General features: G+C 48.7%; 1 protein-coding gene across 1 annotated transcript in view; it reads right to left on the bottom strand.

The window, feature by feature from the left end:
* The window catches only part of LYPLAL1 (lysophospholipase like 1), a 33,348-nt gene extending 28,006 nt beyond the window's left edge, over window positions 1–5,342 (bottom strand). Inside the window, exons 1-2 of the mRNA XM_068153494.1 lie at window positions 5,203–5,342; window positions 1,080–1,179 (exon numbers count right to left, since the gene is read on the bottom strand). Of these exons, the coding sequence (XP_068009595.1) occupies window positions 1,080–1,179; window positions 5,203–5,287 (185 nt within the window). The 5' untranslated portion in view covers window positions 5,288–5,342. The remainder of the gene's footprint in view (window positions 1–1,079; window positions 1,180–5,202) is intronic.
* Between the last annotated feature and the right edge of the window lie 20,314 nt (window positions 5,343–25,656).

Below are 25,656 nucleotides of genomic sequence, written 5' to 3'. Positions count from 1 at the left end.
TGTGAAGGTAGGTGTCCAACTTTTAGCCTTTAGGTTTGACCTCATGAGCTCTTCCAGTCTACCACTGATCATACAATCGTAGAATGGCTTGTGTTGGAAGGGACTCTAAATGTCTGCCATGGGGAGACACCTTGGCCCTGTCCAACCTGGCCTTGAACACTTCCTGGGAGGTGCCACTCACAACTTCCCTGGGTAACTTGTTCCAGTCTCTCATCACTCTCACTCTCAAAGAGTTTGCTCCTAATATCCAGTCTAAAGCTACCTTCTTCAAGCTTAAATCCATTCCCCTGTGTCCTATCGCTACAAGCCCTTATAAAAAGTCCCTCCCCAGCTTTCTTGTATGCTCCCTTGAGGCACCGGAAGGATGTTACAAGGTCTCCCTGAAGATTTCTTTTCTCCAAGCTGAACTCTTGCAGCCTGTCTCCATAAAGGAGGCACTCCAGCGCTCTGATCATCTTTGTGGACCTGCGGACCTGCCTCTCACAGTTCAATGTCCTCCTTATGCTGGGAGCCCCAGGACTGGTCACACAGTGTGATCTAATAATGAGATTTTTTGCTTGCAGTGAATGTTGAACTCACTTCTCTTTGAAACAGCTGGATTAGGGTTCATAGGAGAAACGCATGTTTTTAAACTCCCAGTCTTTTCTCTGGTGGATGAAGATCTTTCACATTCTACTTGCCAGGAACACTGACCACCTTCAGAACTGAAACCTAGCATTAAATATAATAGAATACTTTAGTAGCTAGTTTATGGAAGTTAATATAAGTAGGACTGTGATTCCGAATGTGGCTCTGTAATGTCATTACAACATACATTGGAGTATCCTATGTTTATATCAAGGAGATGGATTTGAATTAGAGACTGGAACTTGTGTGAAGTCTTCAGCATGTAGAGTCTTAACCACTTAAAGTTAGAGATCCTGGACAGCGACGCACTGCTGAGCTCGTCATGCCAAAAATCATATAGATAAGAAAAGAGGAGGAAGTGTTAAGCCAGTCTGCACCAATATTCACAAGCATATTTTGAAGTACTGGAAAAGAGTAAATGAATCCTACAGTTGAAGTATATTAAACAATACCTGGAAGGAGCCGTTGGGTAAATTACTTTTATATGTTGGAAAGACATGTCTTGATTCAAAATTTGTTTGATCCATGTTCTTGCTCCTAGGCCAGTATCACCTGCACCACAGAGAGAGTACAAGAAGAATTATTTCACACATTTAGAAAGAAAACTAAAATGTCAGTCATCGGTATCTATCTCAGATTGACACAAATGTCTACATTACAAAGTTAATCCTCTAAAATGCTAACTAAGTTTGTAGAATAATCTTAATTCCTGTTCCAGTGAAGGCAGACACAAAACTTCCTACAAATAGGCTATTTTTTAGAATAAACCTTTGTTAGAATAAACCAAACCAGGTTGGGAGAGACCTTCAAGATCATCGTGTCCAACCCATCAACCAATCCAACCCACCCAAACAGCTAACCCATGGCACCAAGTACCCCATCAAGTCTCCCCCTGAACACCTCCACAGCATAAGTTTAATAAATACTTCATTACATCCAATAGCTTAAGCATCTCCTAATCAGGCACCTCTTACTCACACCTTACCTTACTTGCTGGCAACAGTGACAAATAAAATACTGATTGCCATCTTAAACAGTAAGAAAAACTACCTGCTGCTCCCTTTGGAAAAGGCTACAGAATGGTTTTGGGGTTTTTTATAAAAAAAGAAAATGGTCAAACCACAAGAAAAAATTATCACTGCCCGAAGCCAGGCTTACTGCCACATCACACGGGTTTATCTGAACAACATCACATAAGTATACCAATTTACTGGTAAAATTATTATTATTCCCCATGGAGATTTGTTCTTGTTCTATCACTCAAACAAAATTCAGTGATCTTAATTTACACATACAACTAAGGCATCTTCAGAATTAGAAGGCACGAATGGTCCAAACCCAGGTTTGGTTTTGGTTGTGTTTTTGCTGTTGAGCACAGTATAACCATTAAGTTCTCTGCCCTAAATACTCCCAGTGACAAGTAAGCCGTAAGGCTGCAAAAGTGACAAAAATCTTATCCTACACTCCATTAAACAGTATAATCACAGTTGTATCTCCAACAAGCACTTTGCCTACGTGAGCAGCACGGTCCGAAGTCCAAACACACCTCCGGTTATTACTAGACACTCTTGACATCACAGTATCACAGTATAACTTAGGTTGGAAAGGACCTCGAGGATCATTGAGTCCAACCTATCAACACAGACCCCATGACTAGACCATGGCACCAAGTGCCACGTCCAATCTCCTCTTGAACGCCTCCAGGGTCGATGACTCAACCACCTCCCTGGGCAACCCATTCCAGTGACGAATGACTCGCTCGGTGAAGAACTTCCTCCTCACCTCGAGTCTAAACCTCCCCTGGCGCAGCTTGAGACTGTGTCCTCTTGTTCTGGTGCTGGTGGCCTGGGAGAAGAGGCCAACCGCTTCCTGGCTACAACCACCTTTCAGGTAGTTGTAGAGGGCAATGAGGTCACCCCTGAGCAAGGGTTTCCTCATAGTTGCTGACAATTTATGAACAATGCATCTTAAGGAGGCTTGAATAAACATTAATTTTTATTTATTTTCTATACACTCCTCTTTTTTTTTCTTTTCTTTTTTCTTTTTTATTTTTTTCCAGTTAGAAAGGAAAAGCCTAGGCTTTGCAAATACTTGCACAGGAAAACCCTCAGGTAGGTCAACTCACTCCTTTACAGACTCCTTACTGGTGCAGGACTCATCTTTTTTTTTAACTTATTCACATCTTCAGCTTTGCCAAGATCAGCAGAAACATTTACAGCTAATGGAACTACTTTGCCCATGAAAGGTTCGCAGAAAATTCATTAAGTAAGAAAAAAATTAGCTATGCTCTTCTGCGTGTCGAGAGTCCCCATAGTACAAATGCCCTGCAACGGCTGTGAACCCCTGCATGCAGAGGTAATGCATTTTGATTTGGTAAGAACAGAATTCATAGGGGAAGAAGAGAGAGAGGAGACTAAGACACCAAACAAAACCCAACAACCCTCTGAAAGGTTTGTCTGTCAGGTTTTGTTAGATTTTTGCAACAATCTATATACAACATATATATATGGACACTACTAAAAAGAAGTACACAGTGCACAGACAATTCTGCTTTGAGCTTGTTCAAAGACCTGAAATATTTCTTCCTTCTTCCTCAAGCAAAATGTGAATTATTTTCCTTTTAAATACAGTTTGAGTTTCCAAATTATCTTTCTGTGCAAAGTTTAAACAATGTTGTCAGGCATTCAAACAGGCATCCCAGGGAAGTGGCTGAGTCACTATCCCTGGAGGTACATAAAAGATGTAGTAGATGAGTAACTGTGTTGCTCAGGGACATTGTCTAGTGGTTGACTTGGGGCAGTGCTGGGTTAATGGTTGGAGTCTATGGTCTTAAAGGTCTCTTCCAACATAAACGATTCTATGCATGCTACTACATGTGAAATTGTAAACCTAGGCCTAAATAACTATTGTGCATTTGTTATGTTCATTTGCCTTCCTGCTGAGCTACCAAATTTGATTCTCTACCTGTATTAGAAGGACAGCACTGGGCATTTTCTAGTATTTTTCTATACCATTATGTATTTACATTCTCCACTTATAATTTGTCTGGCACAAACCAAAATGGATTCAAATCATTTGTGTGCCACTTTCCATCACAAGCACTGCACAGAAAGCTCACAATTCGGGTTTACAGGCCGGTCTACAGCTGGAGCACTGCAGCTACTTCTGTTTTACATGCTATTCTGTTGCATTGCTACACAAAATCAAATAAAAATACCCTTTATACCTCCCCATTGCAAACATTATGAATGAAATCATACCAAAAATGAAAAATTGTAGAGTACTTTAACCACATGTGGAATCAGCCTCTAACCATAATCTTCCCTTACTCCTCCAACATGAGAGAAAATTATTTCCTCAAGCATTAAAGCATTAGTGCTAACAGAAGAGCTGGACACAGCTTACAAACTCTCTTTCATTCAACCCACGGAACTGGAGGAAAGCAAAATCAAAGTAGTTCATAAAAATGAAACCAATTTAATAAGCTTGTGCATCTTTGTTAAATTAAACAGCAGCATCGACTGAAAGCAAAACTAAGACCAAGACTTTGAAGGAATTGAGCACATTGCCACATGCACATGGACACCTTAAAAGAATTTAATTCCAAGAGCTATGATTACTAGGTTTTAGGGTTGGGGTTTGGTTGTCGGGTTTTTTTGTTTGAATTTGGGCTTTTTGAAAGAGATAGGGACGGTTTTGATTTTATTTAACAGACGAGAAATAAGCTTTAAGTAAACAAATTAAAACAAACAAAAATCCCACAACAAACCACAAACAACAAAAAACCTAAACCACCACAAACAGAAAAATGCATCCTCCCCTCTGGCCCTCAGACTCATCCAGGTAGCCAACTATCTTCTGCAGATCATAGAATGGTCTGGGTCGGATGGGACCTCCGACACGAAGATTGTTTGGACAGGGCTGGGACCTACTGAACAGAGGTCAATCTACTCACAGCGTCTTCTCAGGCTGGTTCTAAATACTCCCAGAGCCACTTTAATTATGAAAACTCTGCTTTCCAGGTGGCTACGCTTCGAGTGGGATAATAGTTACAGTATGTTCTCGAACACGTTTATTTTCAGGGCCAAGAGCATCAGGTTGGGGCCCGTAAAACACGCTCCAGGGTCACACCTCAGGCTCCTGGAAGCCCGAAGGCTGGAGCCACGCTAGGCACACGAACGCTGATTCGCCCACGAACGCTCCTCCTTCCCGGCCGGCGCCGCACAGCCCAGGGGAGGCTACAGCCACCGGGACCGGGACATCTTGGGTCCGTTCCTCCTCGCTCTGCTGGCGCACGGAGCCTGGGGACTGCCGTGGCAGCGAGCCGGTCCTGCTGACACCCTCGCACAGCACCGGAGCACCGCGGAAATTGAGGGGACCGACGCTGCACCGGGGAGAGCCCCGCCGCGCAGAGACAAGGAGGCGGCCACAGGCACCCCAGCCCGGCGGTCAGAGGGCAGTCTCTTCCGCACCCCTGCACCCTTCCCCAGCAGGAAGCAAGTCCCGCCGAGCCCCGACCCCGCCGCGGGGTAGCAGGGGAGAGAATGGGGGAGTGAGAGGGGGAAAAGCAGCCACCTGAGCCGTGCAGAAAGATGAGGGAGGCGGTGTGCCTGCCTGCGGGGGACACCACGCTCCTTTGCAGCGAGGCGGGCACCGCCATGCCGTATTCCGCTCTGCTCCTCCCGGCCTGCCTCCGACGCTAGCGCGGACACCGCGCCGGCGCAGAGACCGCCCCGAGCGCTCGGCGCCAGGCCGGAAGGGTGCTGCGGCTTGCTTTCAGTGCTTCGGCGTGCAGCCGTTGGACCGTGGCTGCTGCCTCTAGGAGCGGGCCTCCTTACTCTAGACCGGAAAAGCTGCCACTTCTAATGCTGTTTCTCATTAGCAAAGCGTATTTACAGACCCCAGGCTTAGAAGTGCCCTATGGCAAGCAAACTAGGATTGAACAGGAAAGACAGGGCCACCCTTTTCATGTTGTAGGTGTTTGTAAAGGAGATTATGTTTCAGCGTCACCAGGTGCACGGGTTCAAGATTAAAGGTTGGCAAGAGACCTGAGAGTAGGCAGGTGGCAGGAGGCTCTGATTGGCACCTTCGAGGCACATAAGAAAGTAAAGGGTCTGCAAGGGCCAGTATATAAAAGGGGTCAAACAGACATTTGAAATAGTGACTTTAATCCATTACTTGAGCACAACTGCTCTGGTGCTCTTCACAGTTCCTGCTGAACTGCTGTTAGGGTGATAAGGAGCTTTATTGTGTACTTTTAGATAGCATACATATTCAAGAGCATGTAACTTTTTTCCCCCCTTTTTATTATACTAGTGATGTGTCAATTAGCCACCTGCCTTGGTGCTGTTTGGTGGAATAAGGATGACCACAGGTAAACTCTGCAATTGCCATTTCACTGGCCAGGTGCAGTGCGAGCCAGGGGGTGAGCAGCAACTTTAAGGATTAGTTTTGCAGTTCATCATGAGGTATTTTGGCAAGCCATAGGGGCACACCTGTTAGTCCTTAAAAATGTAATGAAACCTTAGCCTCTTGAGGTAGCATGTTATTACCTTCAGAAGGGCCTATGGGTTAAGTAGATGAAACATCAGCGTATGTGTAATATGAAGAGCATGCTGTGCTTGTGTTTCTGTCCAAAATACTGTCCTGACTACTCTTTTCCTATATATTTAGGCCATGGGATCTTAGGACATCAGTTAAACACAGGCTGGCAAGCAGTGTGTTATGATTCCATAATGCCCCTTCAAAATGTATGCAATTGTCCTTTTAACGTATCTAGAGGCATCCTGCAGCGTTTCCATTCAGTAAATAGAAGGAAAAACTAAATCTGATAGTTGGAGATAGTTGGAGGAGGGAGTGGAAGATAGCTAACATTTTCTATAGTCTTAGTTGCCCAATTGAAGAATAAAAACTCTTAGCAAAGCAGTGCCATCATGAGCAAGTCATTATTGTCAGTGCCTAATAGCTGAGAGACACCTTTCTTCTCATATAGAAAAATAATCTTGATGCCTCAGATGTCAAGGTTCTTTTTTAAAAATAAGTTAGCTTATCAGGAAGGTTTAATCATGATTATAGGGACAGAGCCACTCAATCATACATCTTTGTAATAGTTTATTTTGCCATCGTTCATAAGCATTATCAATTTTAAGAGCTACTATAGGTGAGGGATCACGTTCGCTTACGTACAACTTCGGGGAAGAGGTAATTTGCATGCGAGCACCTTTCCGAATGCGCGGATTTGCGTACGCTTCTTTGTAATCATCAATAAAGCATCTGTGGACTAACTCGCCTACTAAAAAACTCAATAATAAACATACAGTACCTACAAAATGAATTCCTTTTTTTTACATGGGGTGGAAGGGCCTCAATTCTGTATGAACAATTACAATGATGTTTCTGGATATTGTGTATGCACGCACGCCGGACATAAAGTTTACTCTGCAACATACTGTTTTCAGCTAAAGTTAATTTTAAAGCGCAAAGCCATTTTTAAGGAGAAAAATATCAAAACAGTAAATTAAAGTCTTCTGTTTTCTACTGAATAGAGTCAGTGCGAAAGAACGGAGTCAGAACAGAGAGCGCTGTGAGAAAGCACCTAAGGAACAAAACAGCTCCCACTTAACATTTACTTTCTTTGGAAAACTTTGAATACGGCCACATATTTACATTTTAATATTTATCTAACATTTAAGTCAAAATTTAATCCATCTATGCCCAGGTAAAAGACCTTCAGACACTGAGTCTAGAGACACCGGTGGACTTGCACTGCACACTTTGGTGTAGGAAAGGCAGTGACACCCAATGAACTCTGAATTTACTAGGGGGGGGAAATCCTGGCAAAGCATTGATTGGTTTCCTACTGCACAGAAGGCAGATCTCAGAGGCAACCTGAGACAGAGGAACAGGAGCTCAGAAAAGCAGAGGAAAAATAAGAAGCATTCTTTTGAAGGATGGCAATAACAACATCTGAGCTCTGGCTAGCAGCCGAAAGCAAGCAGTGGTTTGAACCGGGGCCATGTTGCACCGACTCCCATTCGGCCAAGGAGGACTGGGGATAGCATTTTGGTGTTTCTGTTTTGTTGCATAGCCACGGGAGTCTCCTGTCCCCTTTTCGCACCTCAGTGTGCTTGACCATGAGGCTCATTTTCCACGTGTGGCAGAAAACCTAATATAAATCACTGATGGTCTCCTCAGAAGCAGAGAGCCACAAGCCCAGAGGAAGGGAGGTGTGTCTCCTGAACAGGAGTGTCCTGCAGTGAGCACTGCTGCTGAGGAGGTGCTCTAGGTTCTGGACTTCCAATAACGGTTGAAAAGTTCTGCAGCCATAGACCTGACGCTCAGTTCTTGTTCTCTGCATCTGCCCCCAAATGCAGTTGGAATCACAGAGCGGTTTGGGTTGGAAAGGACCTCAGACATCATCTACTCCAACTCCCTTCTAGGACTGCTCAAGGCCTCCTCCAACCTGACCTTGTCAATGTGCCATGGACCCACCACCAGATGCTGAAAGCAGGAGTAGGGATTTCAGCTAAGTGTCCTGCTTGGCTGGGCCCAGCCCTGCTCTTCAGACCCCATGAGCAGCTGTGACTCAGGCAGCACAGGTGACTGCAGTTGGCTACAGGTGGTGCTTGTTGCACCACAAGCAGTATAAAGGGGGAAGTTTGCTGGGGAGGGGCAGCTTTCTGCTGGGGTTCTTTCTCACCCTGCTGCTGAGGACTGCCAGCCTGGGTGCTGTGCCTCCTGCCCCTGGGTGCTGTGAGTACTTGAGTTGGGGTTGGTTGGAGTTGGGTCACTGTGAGCTGGGCTGGGTTGGTGTTGAGACACTGTGTGCTGGACTCCATTGGAGTTATGTCGCTCTTTATTGGACTGGGCTGGGTTGGAGTTGAGACACTGTGTGCTGGACTGCGTTGGAGTTGTGCCGCTGTTTATTGGACTGGGCTGGTTTGGAGTTGTGTTGCTCTTTATTGGACTGGGCTGGGTTGGAGTTGCGTCAGTCTGTGCTGGGCTGGGTTGGAGTTGTGTGGCTGTGTACTGGGCTGGGTTGGTGCTGCGTCACTCTGTGCTGGACTGGGTTGGATTGCATCACTGTGTGCTGGGGTGGGTTGGAGTTGCGTCACTCTTTATTGGACTGGGCTGGGTTGGAGGTGAGACACTGTGTGCTGGGCTGGGTTGGAGTTGTGTGGCTGTGTACTGGGCTGGGTTGGTGTTGCTTCACTCTGTGCTGGGCTGGGTTGGATTGCATCACTGTGTGCTGGGCTGGGTTGGAGTTGTGTTACTGTTTCTTGGACTGGGTTGGTGTTGAGTCACTGTGTGCTGGACTGGGTTGGAGTTGTGTCGCTCTTTATTGGACTGAACTGGACTTGGTTGGAGTTGCATCACTCTTTATTGGACTGGACTGGGTTGGTGTTGCGTCACTCTGTGCTGGACGGGGTTGGATTGCATCACTGTGTGCTGGGCTGGGTTGGAGTTGCATCGCTCTTTATTTGACTGGGCTGGGTTGGAGTTGCGTCACTGTGTACTGGGCTGGGTAGGAGTTGCATCGCTCTTTATTGGACTGGGCAGGGTTGGTGTTGCGTCACTGTGTGCGGGACTGGGTTGGAGTTGCGTCGCTCTATGCTGGACTGGGTTGGTGTTGCGTCACTCTGTGCTGGACTGGGTTGGATTGCATCACTGTGTGCTGGGCTGGGTTGGAGTTGCATCGCTCTTTATTGGACTGGGCTGGGTTGGAGTTGCGTCACTGTGTACTGGGCTGGGTAGGAGTTGCATCGCTCTTTATTGGACTGGGCAGGGTTGGTGTTGCGTCACTGTGTGCTGGACTGGGTTGGATTTGTGTTGCTGTTTCTTGGAATGGGCAGGGTTGGTGTTGCGTCACTGTGTGCTGGACTGGGTTGGAGTTGTGTTGCTGTTTCTTGGACTGGGCTGGGTTGGTGTTGAGTCACTGTGTGCTGGACTGGGTTGGAGTTGCGTCGCTCTTTATTGGACTGGACTGGGTTGGAGTTGCGTCACTGTTTATTGGACTGGGCTGGGTTGGAGTTGCGTCACTGTGTGCAGGGCTGGGCTGGATTGCGTCACTCTGTGCTGGGCTGGAGTTCCGTCACTGTTTATTGGACTGGGCTGGGTTGGAGTTGCATCATGATATGCTGGGCTGGGTGGGAGTTGCGTCGCTCTTTATTGGGCTGGGTTGGAGTTGCGTCACTGTGTGCTGGGCTGGGTTGAATTTGTGTCGCTCTTTGCTGGGCTGGGCTGGGTTGGAGTTGCGTCACTCTGGGCTGAGCTGGAGTTGCGTCACTCTGTGCTGGACTGGGCTGGGTGGGAGTTGCGTCGCTCTTTATTGGACTGGACTGGGTTGGAGTTGTGTCACTGTGTGCTGGGCTGGGTTGGAGTTGTGTTGCTCTTTAGTGGACTGGGCTGGGTTGGAGTTGTGTCACTCTGTGCTGGGCTGGGTTGGAGTTGTGTTGCACTTTATTGGACTGGGCTGGGTTGGAGTTGCGTCACTCTGTGCTGGGCTGGGTTGGGGTTGCGTCGCTCTTTATTGGACTGGGCTGGGTTGGAGTTGCGTCACTGTGTGCTGGACTGGGTGGGAGTTGCGTCGCTCTTTATTGGACTGGGCTGGGTGGGAGTTGTGTCGCTCTTTATTGGACTGGGCTGGGCGGGAGTTGCGTCACTGTGTGCTGGACTGGGTGGGAGTTGCGTCACTCTGTGCTGGACTGGGTTGGAGTTGTGTCACTCTGTGCTGGACTGGGTTGGAGTTGCGTCGCTCTGTGCTGGGCTAGGTGGGAGTTGTGTCGCTCTTTATTGGACTGGACTGGGTGGGAGTTGCGTCACTGTGTGTTGGACTGGACTGGGCTGGAGTTGCATTGGACTGGGTTGGAGTTGTGTCACTCTTTATTGGACTGGGCTGGGTTGGAGTTGCGTCGCTCTTTATTGGACTGGGCTGGGTTGGAGTTGTGTTGCTCTTTATTGGACTGGGCAGGGTTGGTGTTGCGTCACTGTGTGCTGGACTGGGTTGGAGTTGCGTCGCTATTTATTGGACTGGGCTGGGTTGGAGTTGCATCGCTCTTTATTGGACTGGGCAGGGTTGGTGTTGCGTCACTGTGTGCTTGACTGGGTTGGAGTTGCGTCGCTCTTTATTGGACTGGGCTGGGTGGGAGTTGCGTCGCTCTTTATTGGACTGGGCTGGGTTGGAGTTGTGTCGCTCTTTATTGGACTGGGCTGGGTGGGAGTAGCGTCGCTCTTTATTTGACTGGGCAGGGTTGGTGTTGCGTCACTGTGTGCTGGACTGGGTTGGGGTTGCGTCGCTCTTTATTGGACTGGACTGGGTTGGAGTTGTGTTTCTCTTTATTGGCCTGGGCTGGGTTGGAGTTGCGTCACTCTGTGCTGGACTGGGTTGGAGTTGCGTCACGCTGGGCTGGGTTGGGTTGGAGTTGCGTCACTCTGGGCTGGGCTGGGCTGGGTGGGAGTAGCGTCGCTCTTTATTTGACTGGGCAGGGTTGGTGTTGCGTCACTGTGTGCTGGACTGGGTTGGAGTTGTGTTGCACTTTATTGGACTGGGCTGGGTTGGAGTTGTGTTTCTCTTTATTGGCCTGGGCTGGGTTGGAGTTGCGTCACTCTGTGCTGGACTGGGTGGGAGTTGTGTTGCTCTTTATTGGACTGGGCTGGGTGGGAGTTGTGTCGCTCTTTATTGGACTGGGCTGGGTGGGAGTTGTGTCGCTCTTTATTGGACTGGGCTGGGTAGGAGTTGCGTCACTCTGTGCTGGACTGGGTTGGAGTTGCGTCACTGTGTGCTGGACTGGGTGGGAGTTGCGTCACTCTGGGCTGGGCTGGGTGGGAGTTGCGTCACTCTGTGCTGGACTGGGTTGGAGTTGCGTCACTCTGGGCTGGACTGGGTTGGAGTTGCGTCACTGTGCTGGGCTGGGGTTGCGTCGCTCTTTATTGGACGGGACTGGGTTGGAGTTGCGTCACTGTGTGCTGGACTGGGTGGGAGTTGTGTTGCTCTTTATTGGACTGGGCTGGGTGGGAGTTGTGTCGCTCTTTATTGGACTGGGCTGGGTAGGAGTTGCGTCACTCTGTGCTGGACTGGGTTGGAGTTGCGTCACTGTGTGCTGGACTGGGTGGGAGTTGCGTCACTCTGGGCTGGGCTGGGTGGGAGTTGCGTCACTCTGTGCTGGACTGGGTTGGAGTTGCGTCACTCTGGGCTGGGCTGGGTGGGAGTTGCGTCGCTCTTTATTGGACTGGGCTGGGTGGGAGTTGCGTCACTCTGTGCTGGGCTGGGTGGGAGTTGCGTCACTCTGGGCTGGGCTGGGTTGGAGTTGTGTTGCTCTTTATTGGACTGGGCTGGGTGGGAGTTGTGTTGCTCTTTATTGGCCTGGGCTGGGTGGGAGTTGCGTCACTCTGTGCTGGACTGGGTTGGAGTTGCGTCACTGTGTGCTGGACTGGGTGGGAGTTGTGTTGCTCTTTATTGGACTGGGCTGGGTGGGAGTTGTGTTGCTCTTTATTGGACTGGGCTGGGTAGGAGTTGCATCGCTCTTTATTGGACTGGGCTGGGTGGGAGTTGCGTGGCTGGGTGGGAGTTGCGTCGCTCTTTATTGGACTGGGCTGGGTGGGAGTTGCGTCGCTCTTTATTGGACTGGGCTGGGTGGGAGTTGCGTGGCTGGGTGGGAGTTGCGTCGCTCTTTATTGGACTGGGCAGGGTTGGTGTTGCGTCACTGTGTACTGGGCTGGGTTGGTGTTGCGTCACTCTATGCTGGACTGGGTTGGTGTTGCGTCACTGTGCTGGACTGGGTTGGAGTTGTGTTGCTGTTTCTTGGAATGGGCAGGGTTGGTGTTACGTCACTGTGTGCGGGACTGGGTTGGTGTTGCGTCACTGTGTGCTGGACTGGGTTGGAGTTGCGTCACGCTGGGCTGGGCTGGGCTGGAGTTGCGTCGCTCTTTATTGGACTGGGCTGGGTTGGAGTTGCGTCACTCTGTGCTGGAATGGGTTGGAGTTTCGTCACTCTGTGCTGGACTGGGTTGGAGTTGTGTTGCTCTTTATTGGACTGGGCTGGGAGGGAGTTGTGTTGCTCTTTATTGGACTGGGCTGGGCTGGAGTTGCATCGCTCTTTATTGGACTGGGCAGGGTTGGTGTTGCGTCACTGTGTGCGGGACTGGGTTGGAGTTGCGTCGCTCTTTATTGGACTGGGCTGGGCTGGAGTTGCGTCGCTCTTTATTGGACTGGACTGGGTGGGAGTTGCGTCACTCTGTGCTGGACTGGGTTGGAGTTGTGTCGCTCTTTATTGGACTGGGCTGGGTGGGAGTTGCGTCACTCTGTGCTGGACTGGGTGGGAGTTGTGTCGCTCTTTATTGGACTGGGCTGGGTTGGAGTTGCGTCGCTCTGTGCTGGACTGGGTGGGAGTTGTGTTGCTCTTTATTGGACTGGACTGGGTGGGAGTTGTGTCGCTCTTTATTGGACTGGGCTGGGTTGGAGTTGCGTCGCTCTGTGCTGGACTGGGTTGGAGTTTCGTCACTCTGTGCTGGACTGGGTTGGAGTTGTGTTGCTCTTTATTGGACTGGGCTGGGAGGGAGTTGTGTTGCTCTTTATTGGACTGGGCTGGGCTGGAGTTGCATCGCTCTTTATTGGACTGGGCAGGGTTGGTGTTGCGTCACTGTGTGCGGGACTGGGTTGGAGTTGCGTCGCTCTTTATTGGACTGGGCTGGGCTGGAGTTGCGTCGCTCTTTATTGGACTGGGCTGGGTGGGAGTTGCGTCACTCTGTGCTGGACTGGGTTGGAGTTGTGTCGCTCTTTATTGGACTGGGCTGGGTGGGAGTTGCGTCACTCTGTGCTGGACTGGGTGGGAGTTGTGTCGCTCTTTATTGGACTGGGCTGGGTTGGAGTTGCGTCGCTCTGTGCTGGACTGGGTGGGAGTTGTGTTGCTCTTTATTGGACTGGACTGGGTGGGAGTTGTGTCGCTCTTTATTGGACTGGGCTGGGTTGGAGTTGCGTCGCTCTGTGCTGGACTGGGTTGGAGTTGCGTCGCTCTTTATTGGACTGGGCTGGGTGGGAGTTGCGTCGCTCTTTATTGGACTGGGCTGGGCTGGAGTTGCGTCGCTCTTTATTGGACTGGGCTGGGTTGGAGTTGCGTCGCTCTGTGCTGGACTGGGTGGGAGTTGTGTTGCTCTTTATTGGACTGGGCTGGGTGGGAGTTGCGTCACTCTGTGCTGGACTGGGTTGGAGTTGTGTCGCTCTTTATTGGACTGGGCTGGGTGGGAGTTGCGTCACTCTGTGCTGGACTGGGTGGGAGTTGTGTCGCTCTTTATTGGACTGGGCTGGGTTGGAGTTGCGTCGCTCTGTGCTGGACTGGGTGGGAGTTGTGTTGCTCTTTATTGGACTGGGCTGGGTGGGAGTTGCGTCACTCTGTGCTGGACTGGGCTGGAGTTGCGTCGCTCTTTATTGGACTGGGCTGGGTGGGAGTTGCGTCACTCTGTGCTGGACTGGGTTGGAGTTGTGTCGCTCTTTATTGGACTGGGCTGGGTGGGAGTTGCGTCACTCTGTGCTGGACTGGGTGGGAGTTGTGTCGCTCTTTATTGGACTGGGCTGGGTTGGAGTTGCGTCGCTCTGTGCTGGACTGGGTGGGAGTTGTGTTGCTCTTTATTGGACTGGGCTGGGTGGGAGTTGTGTCGCTCTTTATTGGACTGGGCTGGGTGGGAGTTGCGTCACTGTGTGCTGGACTGGGTGGGAGTTGCGTCGCTCTTTATTGGACTGGGCTGGGTGGGAGTTGCGTCACTGTGTGCTGGACTGGGTGGGAGTTGCGTCGCTCTTTATTGGACTGGGCTGGGCGGGAGTTGCGTCGCTCTTTATTGGACTGGGCTGGGTGGGAGTTGCGTCGCTCTTTATTGGACTGGGCTGGGCTGGAGTTGCGTCGCTCTTTATTGGACTGGGCTGGGTGGGAGTTGCGTCGCTCTTTATTGGACTGGGCTGGGCTGGAGTTGCGTCGCTCTTTATTGGACTGGGCTGGGCTGGAGTTGCGTCACTGTGTGCTGGACTGGGTGGGAGTTGCGTCGCTCTTTATTGGACTGGACTGGGTGGGAGTTGTGTCGCTCTTTATTGGACTGGGCTGGGCTGGAGTTGCGTCGCTCTGTGCTGGACTGGGTGGGAGTTGCGTCGCTCTGTGCTGGGCTGGGTTGGAGTTGCGTCGCTCTTTATTGGACTGGGCTGGGTGGGAGTTGTGTCGCTCTTTATTGGACTGGGCTGGGTGGGAGTTGCGTCACTCTTTATTGGACTGGGCTGGGTGGGAGTTGCGTCGCTCTGTGCTGGACTGGGTTGGAGTTGCGTCGCTCTTTATTGGACTGGGCTGGGTTGGAGTTGCGTCGCTCTGTGCTGGACTGGGTTGGTGTTGTGTCGCTCTTTATTGGACTGGGCTGGGTGGGAGTTGTGTCGCTCTTTATTGGACTGGGCTGGGTGGGAGTTGCGTCACTGTGTTTGCGTTTGCTGGAATTTGGCACGGAGCCAGATTTGCGTTCGCGGGATTTTTGCGTTCGCGGGAATTTGGCACGGAGCCAGATTTGCGTTCGCGGGATTTTTGCGTTCGCGGGAATTTGGCACGGAGCCAGATTTGCGTTCGCGGGATTTTGCGTTCGCGGGATTTTTGCGTTCGCGGGAATTTGGCACGGAGCCAGATTTGCGTTCGCGGGATTTTTGCGTTCGCGGGAATTTGGCACAGAGCCAGATTTGCGTTCGCGGGATTTTGCGTTCGCGGGATTTTTGCGTTCGCGGGAATTTGGCACAGAGCCAGATTTGCGTTCGCGGGATTTTGCGTTCGCGGTATTTTTGCGTTCGCGGGAATTTGGCACGGAGCCAGATTTGCGTTCGCGGGATTTTGCGTTCGCGGGATTTTGCGTTCGCGGGATTTTTGCGTTCGCGGGAATTTGGCACGGAGCCAGATTTGCGTTCGCGGGATTTTTGCGTTCGCGGGAATTTGGCACGGAGCCAGATTTGCGTTCGCGGGATTTTTGCGTTCGCGGGAATTTGGCACGGGGCCAGATTTGCGTTCGCGGGATTTTTGCGTTCGCGGGAATTTGGCACGGAGCCAGATTTTCGTTCGCGGGATTTTTGCGTTCGCGGGATTTTTGCGTTCGCGGGAATTTGGCACGGAGCCAGATTTGCGTTCGCGGGATTTTGCGTTCGCGGGATTTTTGCGTTCGCGGGAATTTGGCACGGAGCCAGATTTGCGTTCGCGGGATTTTGCGTTCGCGGGATTTTTGCGTTCGCGGGAATTTGGCACGGAGCCAGATTTGCGTTCGCGGGATTTTGCGTTCGCGGGATTTTTGCGTTCACGGGAATTTGGCACGGAGCCAGATTTGCGTTCGCGGGATTTTTGCGTTCGCGGGAATTTGGCACGGAGCCAGATTTGCGTTCGCGGGATTTTTGCGTTCGCGGGATTTTTGCGTTCGCGGGAATTTGGCACGGAGCCAGATTTGCGTTCGCGGGATTTTTGCGTTCGCGGGAATTTGGCACGGAGCCAGATTTGCGTTCGCGGGATTTTGCGTTCGCGGGATTTTTGCGTTCGCGGGAATTTGGCACAGAGCCAGATTTGCGTTCGCGGGATTTTGCGTTCGCGGGATTTTTGCGTTCGCGGGAATTTGGCACGGGGCCAGATTTGCGTTCGCGGGATTTTTGCGTTCGCGGGAATTTGGCACGGAGCCAGATTTTCGTTCGCGGGATTTTTGCGTTCGCGGGATTTTTGCGTTCGCGGGAATTTGGCACGGAGCCAGATTTGCGTTCGCGGGATTTTGCGTTCGCGGGATTTTTGCGTTCGCGGGAATTTGGCACGGAGCCAGATTTGCGTTCGCGGGATTTTTGCGTTCGCGGGAATTTGGCACGGAGCCAGATTTGCGTTCGCGGGATTTTTGCGTTCGCGGGAATTTGGCACAGAGCCAGATTTGCGTTCGCGGGATTTTGCGTTCGCGGGATTTTTGCGTTCGCGGGAATTTGGCACAGAGCCAGATTTGCGTTCGCGGGATTTTGCGTTCGCGGGATTTTTGCGTTCGCGGGAATTTGGCACAGAGCCAGATTTGCGTTCGCGGGATTTTGCGTTCGCGGGATTTTTGCGTTCGCGGGAATTTGGCACGGAGCCAGATTTGCGTTCGCGGGATTTTTGCGTTCGCGGGAATTTGGCACAGAGCCAGATTTGCGTTCGCGGGATTTTTGCATTTGCAAGATTTTGACACAACTCCTACCCGGCCCGGAACAGAGTGACGCAACTCCCACGCAGTCCAGAACAGAGCAACGCAACTCCCACGCAGTCCAGAACAGAGCAACACAACTCCCACCCAGCCCAGTCCAATAAAGATTAACACAACTCCCACCCAGCCCAGCACAGAGCGACACAACTCCAACCCAGCCCAATCCAATAAAGAGCGACACAACTCCAACCCCAACCCAGTCCAGTACACAGTGACGCAACTCCCACCCAGTCCAGCGCAGAGGGACGCAACTCCCACCCAGCCCAGTCCAATAAAGAGCAACACAACTCCCACCCAGTCCAGCACAGAGCGACGCAACTCCAGCCCAGCCCAGTCCAATAAAGAGTGACGCAACTCCCACCCAGTCCTGCACAGAGGGACGCAACTCCCACCCAGTCCTGCACAGAGCGACGCAACTCCCACCCAGTCCTGCACAGAGCGACGCAACTCCCACCCAGTCCTGCACAGAGCGACGCAACTCCCACCCAGTCCTGCGCAGAGCGACGCAACTCCCACCCAGTCCTGCGCAGAGCGACGCAACTCCCACCCAGTCCTGCGCAGAGGGACGCAACTCCCACCCAGTCCTGCGCAGAGGGACGCAACTCCCACCCAGTCCTGCACAGAGGGACGCAACTCCCACCCAGTCCTGCACAGAGGGACGCAACTCCCACCCAGTCCTGCACAGAGGGACGCAACTCCCACCCAGTCCTGCACAGAGGGACGCAACTCCCACCCAGTCCTGCACAGAGGGACGCAACTCCCACCCAGTCATGCACAGAGCGACACAACTCCAACCCAGCCCGGTCCAATAAAGAGCGACACAACTCCCACCCAGTCCAGCACAGAGTGACGCAACTCCAACCCAGCCCAATCCAATAAAGAGCGACACAACTCCCACCCAGTCCAGCACAGAGTGACGCAACTCCAACCCAGCCCAGTCCAATAAAGAGCGACACAACTCCCACCCAGTCCAGTACACAGTGACGCAACTCCCACCCAGTCCAGCACAGAGTGACACAACTCCAACCCAGCCCAGTCCAATAAAGAGCGACACAACTCCCACCCAGCCCAGCACAGAGTGACGCAACTCCAACCCAGCCCAGTCCAATAAACAGTGGCACAACTCCAGCCCTGCCCAGCACACAGCGTCACAACTCCTACCCAGCCCAGTACACAATGACGCAACACTAACCCAACCCAGCATATCGTGATGCCACTCCAACCCAGCCTAGTCCAATAAAGAGTGACACAACTCCCAGCCCAGCACACAGTGACGCAACTCCCACCCAGCCCAGCACACTGTGATGCAACTCCAACCCAGCCCAATCCAATAAGCAGAAGCACAACTCCAACCCAGCCCAGCACACTGTGATGCAACTCCAACCCAGCCCAATCCAATAAGCAGAAGCACAACTCCAACCCAGCCCAGCACACTGTGATGCAACTCCAACCCAGCCCAATCCAATAAGCAGAGGCACAACTCCAACCCAGCCAAGTACACAGTGACGCAGCTCCAACCCAGCCCAGCTCACAGTGACCCAACTCCAACCAACCCCAACTCAAGTACTCACAGCATCCAGGGGCAGGAGGCACAGCACCCAGGCTGGCACTCCTCAGCAGCAGGGTGAGAAGGAACCCCAGCAGAAAGCTGCCCCTCCCCAGCAAACTTCCCCCTTTATACTGCTTGTGGTGTAACAAGCACCACCTGTAGCCAACTGCAGTCACCTGTGCTGCCTGAGTCACAGCTGCTCATGGGGTCTGAAGAGCAGGGCAGGGCAGGACACTTAGCTGAAATCCCTGCTCCTGCTTTCAGCATCTGGTGGTGGGTCCATGGCACATTGTCTTGATTTATCTCCTCAGAGCCAAGTCCAGCCCCTTCTAGCCCCTCAAATCTCTTAGGACCAGCTAACAGATGATGCCAAGCATGCTCCAGCAAATGCAGCTCCCCTGGGAAACATCTTCCCAAGCTGATGCCCAACCCATCTAGTGAAGACTACTGAAGTTTACCACATTTGAAACAGAGATAAAATCCAAAGGCAGTCTGATTCTCACCTTGCAAATAGCACTGCAGGGAGGCTTGGTGCGTGCTCCAGGCGGAGCAGGAAGCATGCTGACCCATCCTTTCTGGAGACACTGAGTATTTAGCTGCTCCTTTCCCACTTGGCCCCTCTGTGCCATGTGGCACACAGTTTCAATTTCACCACCTGGGAGCTTCCAAACGAGGATACAGTGATGTAAGTTTTTACTAGAAGAGTTCTGCTTCCAACTCCTTCCAGTACTTGAAGGGGGCTACCAGAAAGCTGGGAAGAGGCTTTTGACAAAGGCTTAGTAGTGACAGGATGAGAGGCCAAAGCTTGAGGAGGCCAGATTGAGACTGGAGATTAGGAAGAAATTCTTTCCAGTGAGGGTGGTGAGACATGGAACAGGCTGCCCAGGGAGGCTTTGGATGCCTCCTGACTGGGGGTGTTCAAGGTCAGGTTGGAGGAGACCTTGAGCAGTCCTAGAAGGGAGTTGGAGTAGATGATGTCTGAGGTCCTTTCCAACCCAAACCGCTCTGTGATTCCAACTGCATTTGGGGGCGGATGCAGAGAACAAGAACTGAGCGTCAGGTCTATGGCTGCAGAACTTTTGAACCGTTATTGGAAGTCCAGAACCTAGAGCACCTCCTCAGCAGCAGTGCTCACTGCAGGACACTCCTGTTCAGGAGACACACCTCCCTTCCTCTGGGCTTGTGGCTCTCTGCTTCTGAGGAGACCATCAGTGATTTATATTAGGTTTTCTGTCACACATGGAAAATGAGTGAGCCTCATGGTCAAGCAATCATTTCGCTTTCCATCTTCTTAATACTTTTAATCAGTCCCCAGTGGAGCTGTAAAGGTGACTGCTTTGACCTCCACTCAGGCTTTCCTTCGGTGAGCATAGCGTAGGTTCTCGTTAGGTCGACGGTAGCCGCTCCGCCGGCAGCCGCATTTGAGCCAATTACTGAGGTGCAAAAAGGGGACAGGAGACTCCCGTGGCTATGCAACAAAACAGAAACACCAAAATGCTATCCCCAGTCCTCCTTGGCCGAATGGGAGTCGGTGCAACGTGGCCCCGGTTCAAACCACTGCTTGCTTTCGGCTGCTAGCCAGAGCTCAGATGTTGTTATTGCCATCCTTCAAAAGAATGCTTCTTACTTTTCCTCCGCTTTTCTGAGCTCCTGTTCCTCTGTCTCAGGTTGCCTCTGAGATCTGCCTTCTGTGCAGTAGGAAACCAATCAATGCTTTGCCAGGATTCTCCCCCTTAGTAAATTCAGAGTTCATTGGGTGTCGCTGCCTTTCCTACACCAAAGTGTGCAGTGCAACTCCACCAGTGTCTCTAGACTCAGCGTCTGAAGGTCTTTCCTAGGGATGGTCTGAATGGTTTAGTCGTCATGAGGTCTTGAGCGACAGGAGGGACTTGATGATCTTTGAGGTCTTTTCCAATCTTATTGATTCTATGATTCTGTGAAAACCATGACCTCTGCTAAAACCTAGCCTTACTAAATGGAAGGACTACCCTGAATGAATTAGCAGTATGTTAATAACTGCAGAAAATTATAGGCAATATGAAAAGAGCTTGCAAATTTTGTTAAATTAACATATGTTTAAGTCCTTATGCTTATGGGTTTTTACAAGTCTTGCACTGCTGACATGAAGGATCACCAAAAGGAATTTATTACATTTCACAGTGTCAATAAAATGTCCTCCCACACCCTTAGAAACAGTGTCCGTTGCAATTGCTTCTCTTTTTAATTTTTCCTGGGCATAGATGGATTAAATTTTGACTTAAATGCTAGATAAATATTAAAATGCAAATATGTGGCCGCATTTAAAGTTTTCCAAAGAAAGTAAATGTTAAGTGGGAGCTGTGTTTTGTTCCTTAGGCGCTTTCTCACAGCGCTCTCTGTTCTGACTCCGTTCTGTCGCACTGACTCTATTCAGAAGAAAACAGAAGACTTTAATTTACTTGCAACTGTTTTGATATTTTTCTCCTTAAAAATGGCTTTGCGCTTTAAAATTAACTTTAGCTGAAAACAGTATGTTGCAGAGTAAACTTTATGTCCTGCATGCGTGCATACACAATATCCAGAAACGTCATTGTAATTGTTTATACAGAACTGAGGCCCTTCCACCCCATGTAAAAAAAGGAATTCATTTTGTAGGTACTGTATGTTTATTATTGAGTTTTTTAGTAGGTGAGTTAGTCCACAGATGCTTTATTGATGATTACAAAGAAGTGCATCTGATTTCTGGTGATTTCTATGTTTACATTCTGGTGGTTTTGACAGAAGCAAGGATTTTGGGATGGAAATAAAAATATCAAGTATTGGATCTTTCTAAACTCTCCTTTTATTTCTGTTAGTACCATAACATCATTACCATATCAGAAGATCACATCACTTATACTTTGTTGCTTGAGTGATTAGAACCGAATCAAATAGAATTGAATAGAATAGATCAGGTTGGAAGAGACCTTCAAGATCATTGAGTCCAACCCATCATCCAATACCATCTAATCAACTAAATCATAGCACCAAGCAACCCATCAAATCTCCTCCTAAACACCTCCAGTTATGGTGACTCCACCATCATCCTGGACAGCCCATTCCAATGGGCAATCACTCTCTCTATGAAGAATTTCTTCCTAACTTCCAGTCTAAACCTCCCCTAGTGCAGCTTGAGACCGTGTCCTCTTGTTCTGGCGCTGGTTGCCTGGGAGAAGAGACCAGCCCCCCGCCTGTCTACAACCTCCCTTCAGGTAGTTGTAGAGAGCAATAAGGTCTCCCCTGAGCCTCCTCTTCTCCAGTCTAAACAACCCCATCTCCCTTAGCCTGTCCTCATAGGGCTTGTGTTTCAAACCCCTCACCAACTTTGTTGCCCTTCTGTGGACATGCTCCAGCAAGTCAACCTCCTTCCTAAACTGAGGGGCCCAGAACTGGACACAGTACTCGAGGTGGGGCCTAAACCAGTGCAGCGTACAGGGGCACTATCCTATGCTTGCTTTCTTCATTATAAAGGTGTTAAGGGCTGAATTTCTTTGTCTCTTTTGTACATTCCTTCTTCTCTCAGTGTATTACAGGCTGAAAGCTCTGTCCACTAATTATAAGACCATCATGCCAGTTACTGTGACCTTACCAAAATAAGCAGCTATCTTCACATTTGAACGTGGCTTCATTCATTTGAAATCAGTGGCAGTGCTTTGATATATAATTTATATGGTATGTTTTCTTTTTGCTCTCCTCTTTCAGTGAACATCTTGGCCTAATTTATTCCGTAACGTTCCTGTAATCAGTTCTCTACAAAACTGCCACAGCAGAGGTAGGAAGTGCCATAGGGGTTCAGGTGCACAGCCTAATGGGCCATTTATCATACTAAACTGTTCCTAATTTCACCAAGCCAAATAAAAAAAAAAATAATGTTTCCATACTTATTTTGTAAATTAAAAATAAATCTTTTAGTGCAAATGGTCTAAAATATGCAGATTTTGAAAAGTTGTTTTCCTGTCCAGTCAGAGGTATATTTTGGTGCTAAGTTCTCCTATTGTTTAGTAGAAAAAAAAAAAAACATTGCCTAGCTAGGCTACATCCCTAAGATTGTGCATCTCAGATATGATTTAGCGTGGAGTTGGCTGGGGGAAATCATTACACAAAGAGAAAAGCGTGTTGCATTCTGCATCTGAATACTGTCTGGCACAATGAGATCTTGACCCAATGTTCCAGTTACCACAGCAAGGTAAACAAGTAATAAATAAATCATGTTCTTTTTGGCCCAAGAGATAATTGGTGTTTAGGGTCTTGTGAGACAATTTTGCTAGCAGGAGCCAAATATTTACTACATGCCATCCAATTTGCTTAAAAACAAATGAGGGCACAGTCCCAGGGACAACAGAAGGCAGTTCCCTTCTTCAGAAATCTGAGCCTACAGCTAGCCAGTACCTTGCCAAAACAAATCCAGGCTTGGCTACATTACTGGTGCCTGTGTGATGCTTCTGCTTGTTCTTTGCAGTGGGTTTGCTGCTTCTGAGTCATTTGGATGTCCACTCAGCTGCTGCGTCTGCAGGCATCTCTCAGGCAAGCTCCTTGGCCTATCTTGTTCAGCTTTTAGCCTGCTGGAGCCTGGATGGATGTTCCTCAACCAGAATTCCACAAGGAATCTTGCAGACATGCTTGGGGCTTACCAGAAATACATTAATAGTAGTCTCAGCAAAATGCAAAGCTGCTATCCGTGTGGACCAGTGGTGAATGCCTTGCATTTAATGCGTTGCTGATTAGAGCTGCGGCTGCTAACTGGTATGACTGGTTTTACACTGACTGAAGGGTTGCTGGCAGAGCTGTTTTATATAACAGACTATTTCAGAGATTACAGAACTACGCTTTTGGGACATAAAACATAACAAATGTGTATATGATAGTCATCATGGATAGTGTACCCACCTTGGCCATGAGAGACTGAATTCGGGACTTCTGGGGAAAGTCTTAAGTGCCATGGGAGGGTCTAGTTTCGCCTGTGGGAAGATATTGATATGGGAGCCATGATACTATTACAATCTTCAATAAAATTTCTGGGCATGGAATGAAGGGGTCTTTCATCGATTTAAACTGCGTATCTAGGAAATTGGTTAAAGCCTTGTGATTTCGTTGTGTATTTTGGTGTTTCTCTTGAGGACCAGTGTTCTGGCTGGATACAAACGTTCTTGCTTTAAAAGGACATAAGGACTCTGAATAGAAGAAAAACCTGTGAAAACATGAACCTTAAAATCCAGACACACACAAAAAAAAAATTATCAAGATTCCTATTTTTAAACTCATAATTTTGACTTTGAATTAGGAACTCTTGAAATTAACGTGTGCCCCAGATGCGTGGTGCCCTGTTCTGCATTCGTGTGGATGTAAACTGGGAGTGTTAAAACATACCACACTCTCAAATAATATAGCTGTGCTAGCAATCTCTCTGATTTTCTCCATAGAAGTGCAATCTATCCAACCAGAGTGTCTCGTGTCAACGTGGAGTACTTTTGCCAGTACAAATTGGAAGTCGGAGAGAGGGCTTTGCTCATTTAAATATATTGGCAAGACTTTATACAGTCACAACAAAACCTAAATTTACTCTCTTAATGCTAAAATCTGGTTTTGGTTACATTGCTGTCAGTCTGGAGTAACTCACTCTGGTTGACCGAAAGATAAGTTGAACCCAACAAAAGAGTCTTTGGACTCACAGCTCTTTAATGACATTAGAACACGGAAATGACAGAAAGTGCATTTTTAATCTCTGAGTGAAAAATACCTGTGTTCACATTGGTTTAGATGAATTTACCCCTGTAGAGCCTGAGCAGGTGAAATGTAGAAATTTGTTTTGACACTGGACAAGTATAATAAAAGCATTTCCTGACAGACCTATTTGTTGCTTTCCTTCTGCTTTCATACCGGTGGGACTCCGTTTGTATAGCTTCCACATTCTGGTATTTACTTGTCAAAACTGGGGTGTCAGTACAAACATTTATTTTTTGTGCCAATTTACATGATGCCATAAAGTAGTGTTTTTCATTTTTCAACGCTTATTAGCTCAGCTTCTCAGCTGTGCAGCACCACACCCTGATGTGAAACTTATAGAGGGATAATTCTGACACATTTATGTTGACCTGAGTTCATACCAATGCATTTGGGAAAATGAGTGTCTTGTTCACATTTCCAGTACAATGTTGTGACTATTTGACAAGGTCCACCACCAAGATCTTTGGGTGACTGGAAATCAGAGGGTGTCCTAAAGATACATAGTTTCCCATCCAGGCAGTGGATTAATGGAAAATCCATTACTTTAAGTTAAATGTTCTGTGTTAAATTATTTTGATGTCAGTGCACTAAATTCTTCCAAAACAAAGCACCCAGCATATATATACATACAAATGTATATAACATTAATATTGAGCTAAACTGAACAGTTCAGTACTGTACTCCATGCATTTAAGGTAACATTTGTGGTGCCTTAGATAAAACACTATATATGTATCTTTCTTATCTTAGTCCAGATATGGTATAAGCATATACATCAATAAATGTTTCCTACCTACAAAATTTTGCCTGAATATAAAGCTAATATTCAGAGTGACTATCATATATACATTTGTTATGTTTTATTTGTTGTTCTAAAATTAAGTATCTCCCAAAAGAGTAGTTCTGTAATCTCTGATAGTAAGTTTGGATCTTTACTGTGTGCAAGGATAAAAATCTATGACTGGTCCTTACTATTTTGTTTAACTGGATATTAAGGAGTGTAACATTGGTCCTTTTCTGTAGTCAATACAGACAATGGGTCCTTATGGTCTGTAAAGTGTGCCTGTGGCCACAAGGTCACCTGTATCCATCTGAGGTATGGACATGTCAAGTTAGCTGAGATTAAGCAAATCCTATGTTTCTACTTAGTTGTGTTGTTGGATTTCAGGTTATAGCCATAGCATCATTAGCAGGTCACTAAAAAGTATGTTTCTCAGAACTCTTAACTGGGTTTCAGTTTGGATCCGTAACCTCTCACGGTTGGAGCGACGTGGCTGAGTGACGTTATTGTGACGTTATTGTGACCCAGTTTTATCATACCTGAAACTTACCCACATTTTTAAAATCACCATCAAGATAGCAATAACAAGGATCTGTTTTGTTTCCTGCAGCAGAGGAACTGTGGAATTAGATTATGAACAATATGTAAAAGTTACTGTAGAAAGGTTGCCCACTGGCGTGTTGGATCTGCCCTAAGCCTAGCTCTAGAGCAGTTTTTTCCATTATATAGCTGAATTCTCACA

The sequence above is a fragment of the Melanerpes formicivorus genome, unplaced genomic scaffold (assembly GCF_026170545.1).
Source record: "Melanerpes formicivorus ecotype bairdi unplaced genomic scaffold, bMelFor1.0.p_v2 SCAF_26, whole genome shotgun sequence".
Lineage (NCBI taxonomy): Eukaryota > Metazoa > Chordata > Aves > Piciformes > Picidae > Melanerpes > Melanerpes formicivorus.
Note: the sequence above shows the minus strand (reverse complement) of the source record. Positions and strands in the feature narration are given on the sequence as shown.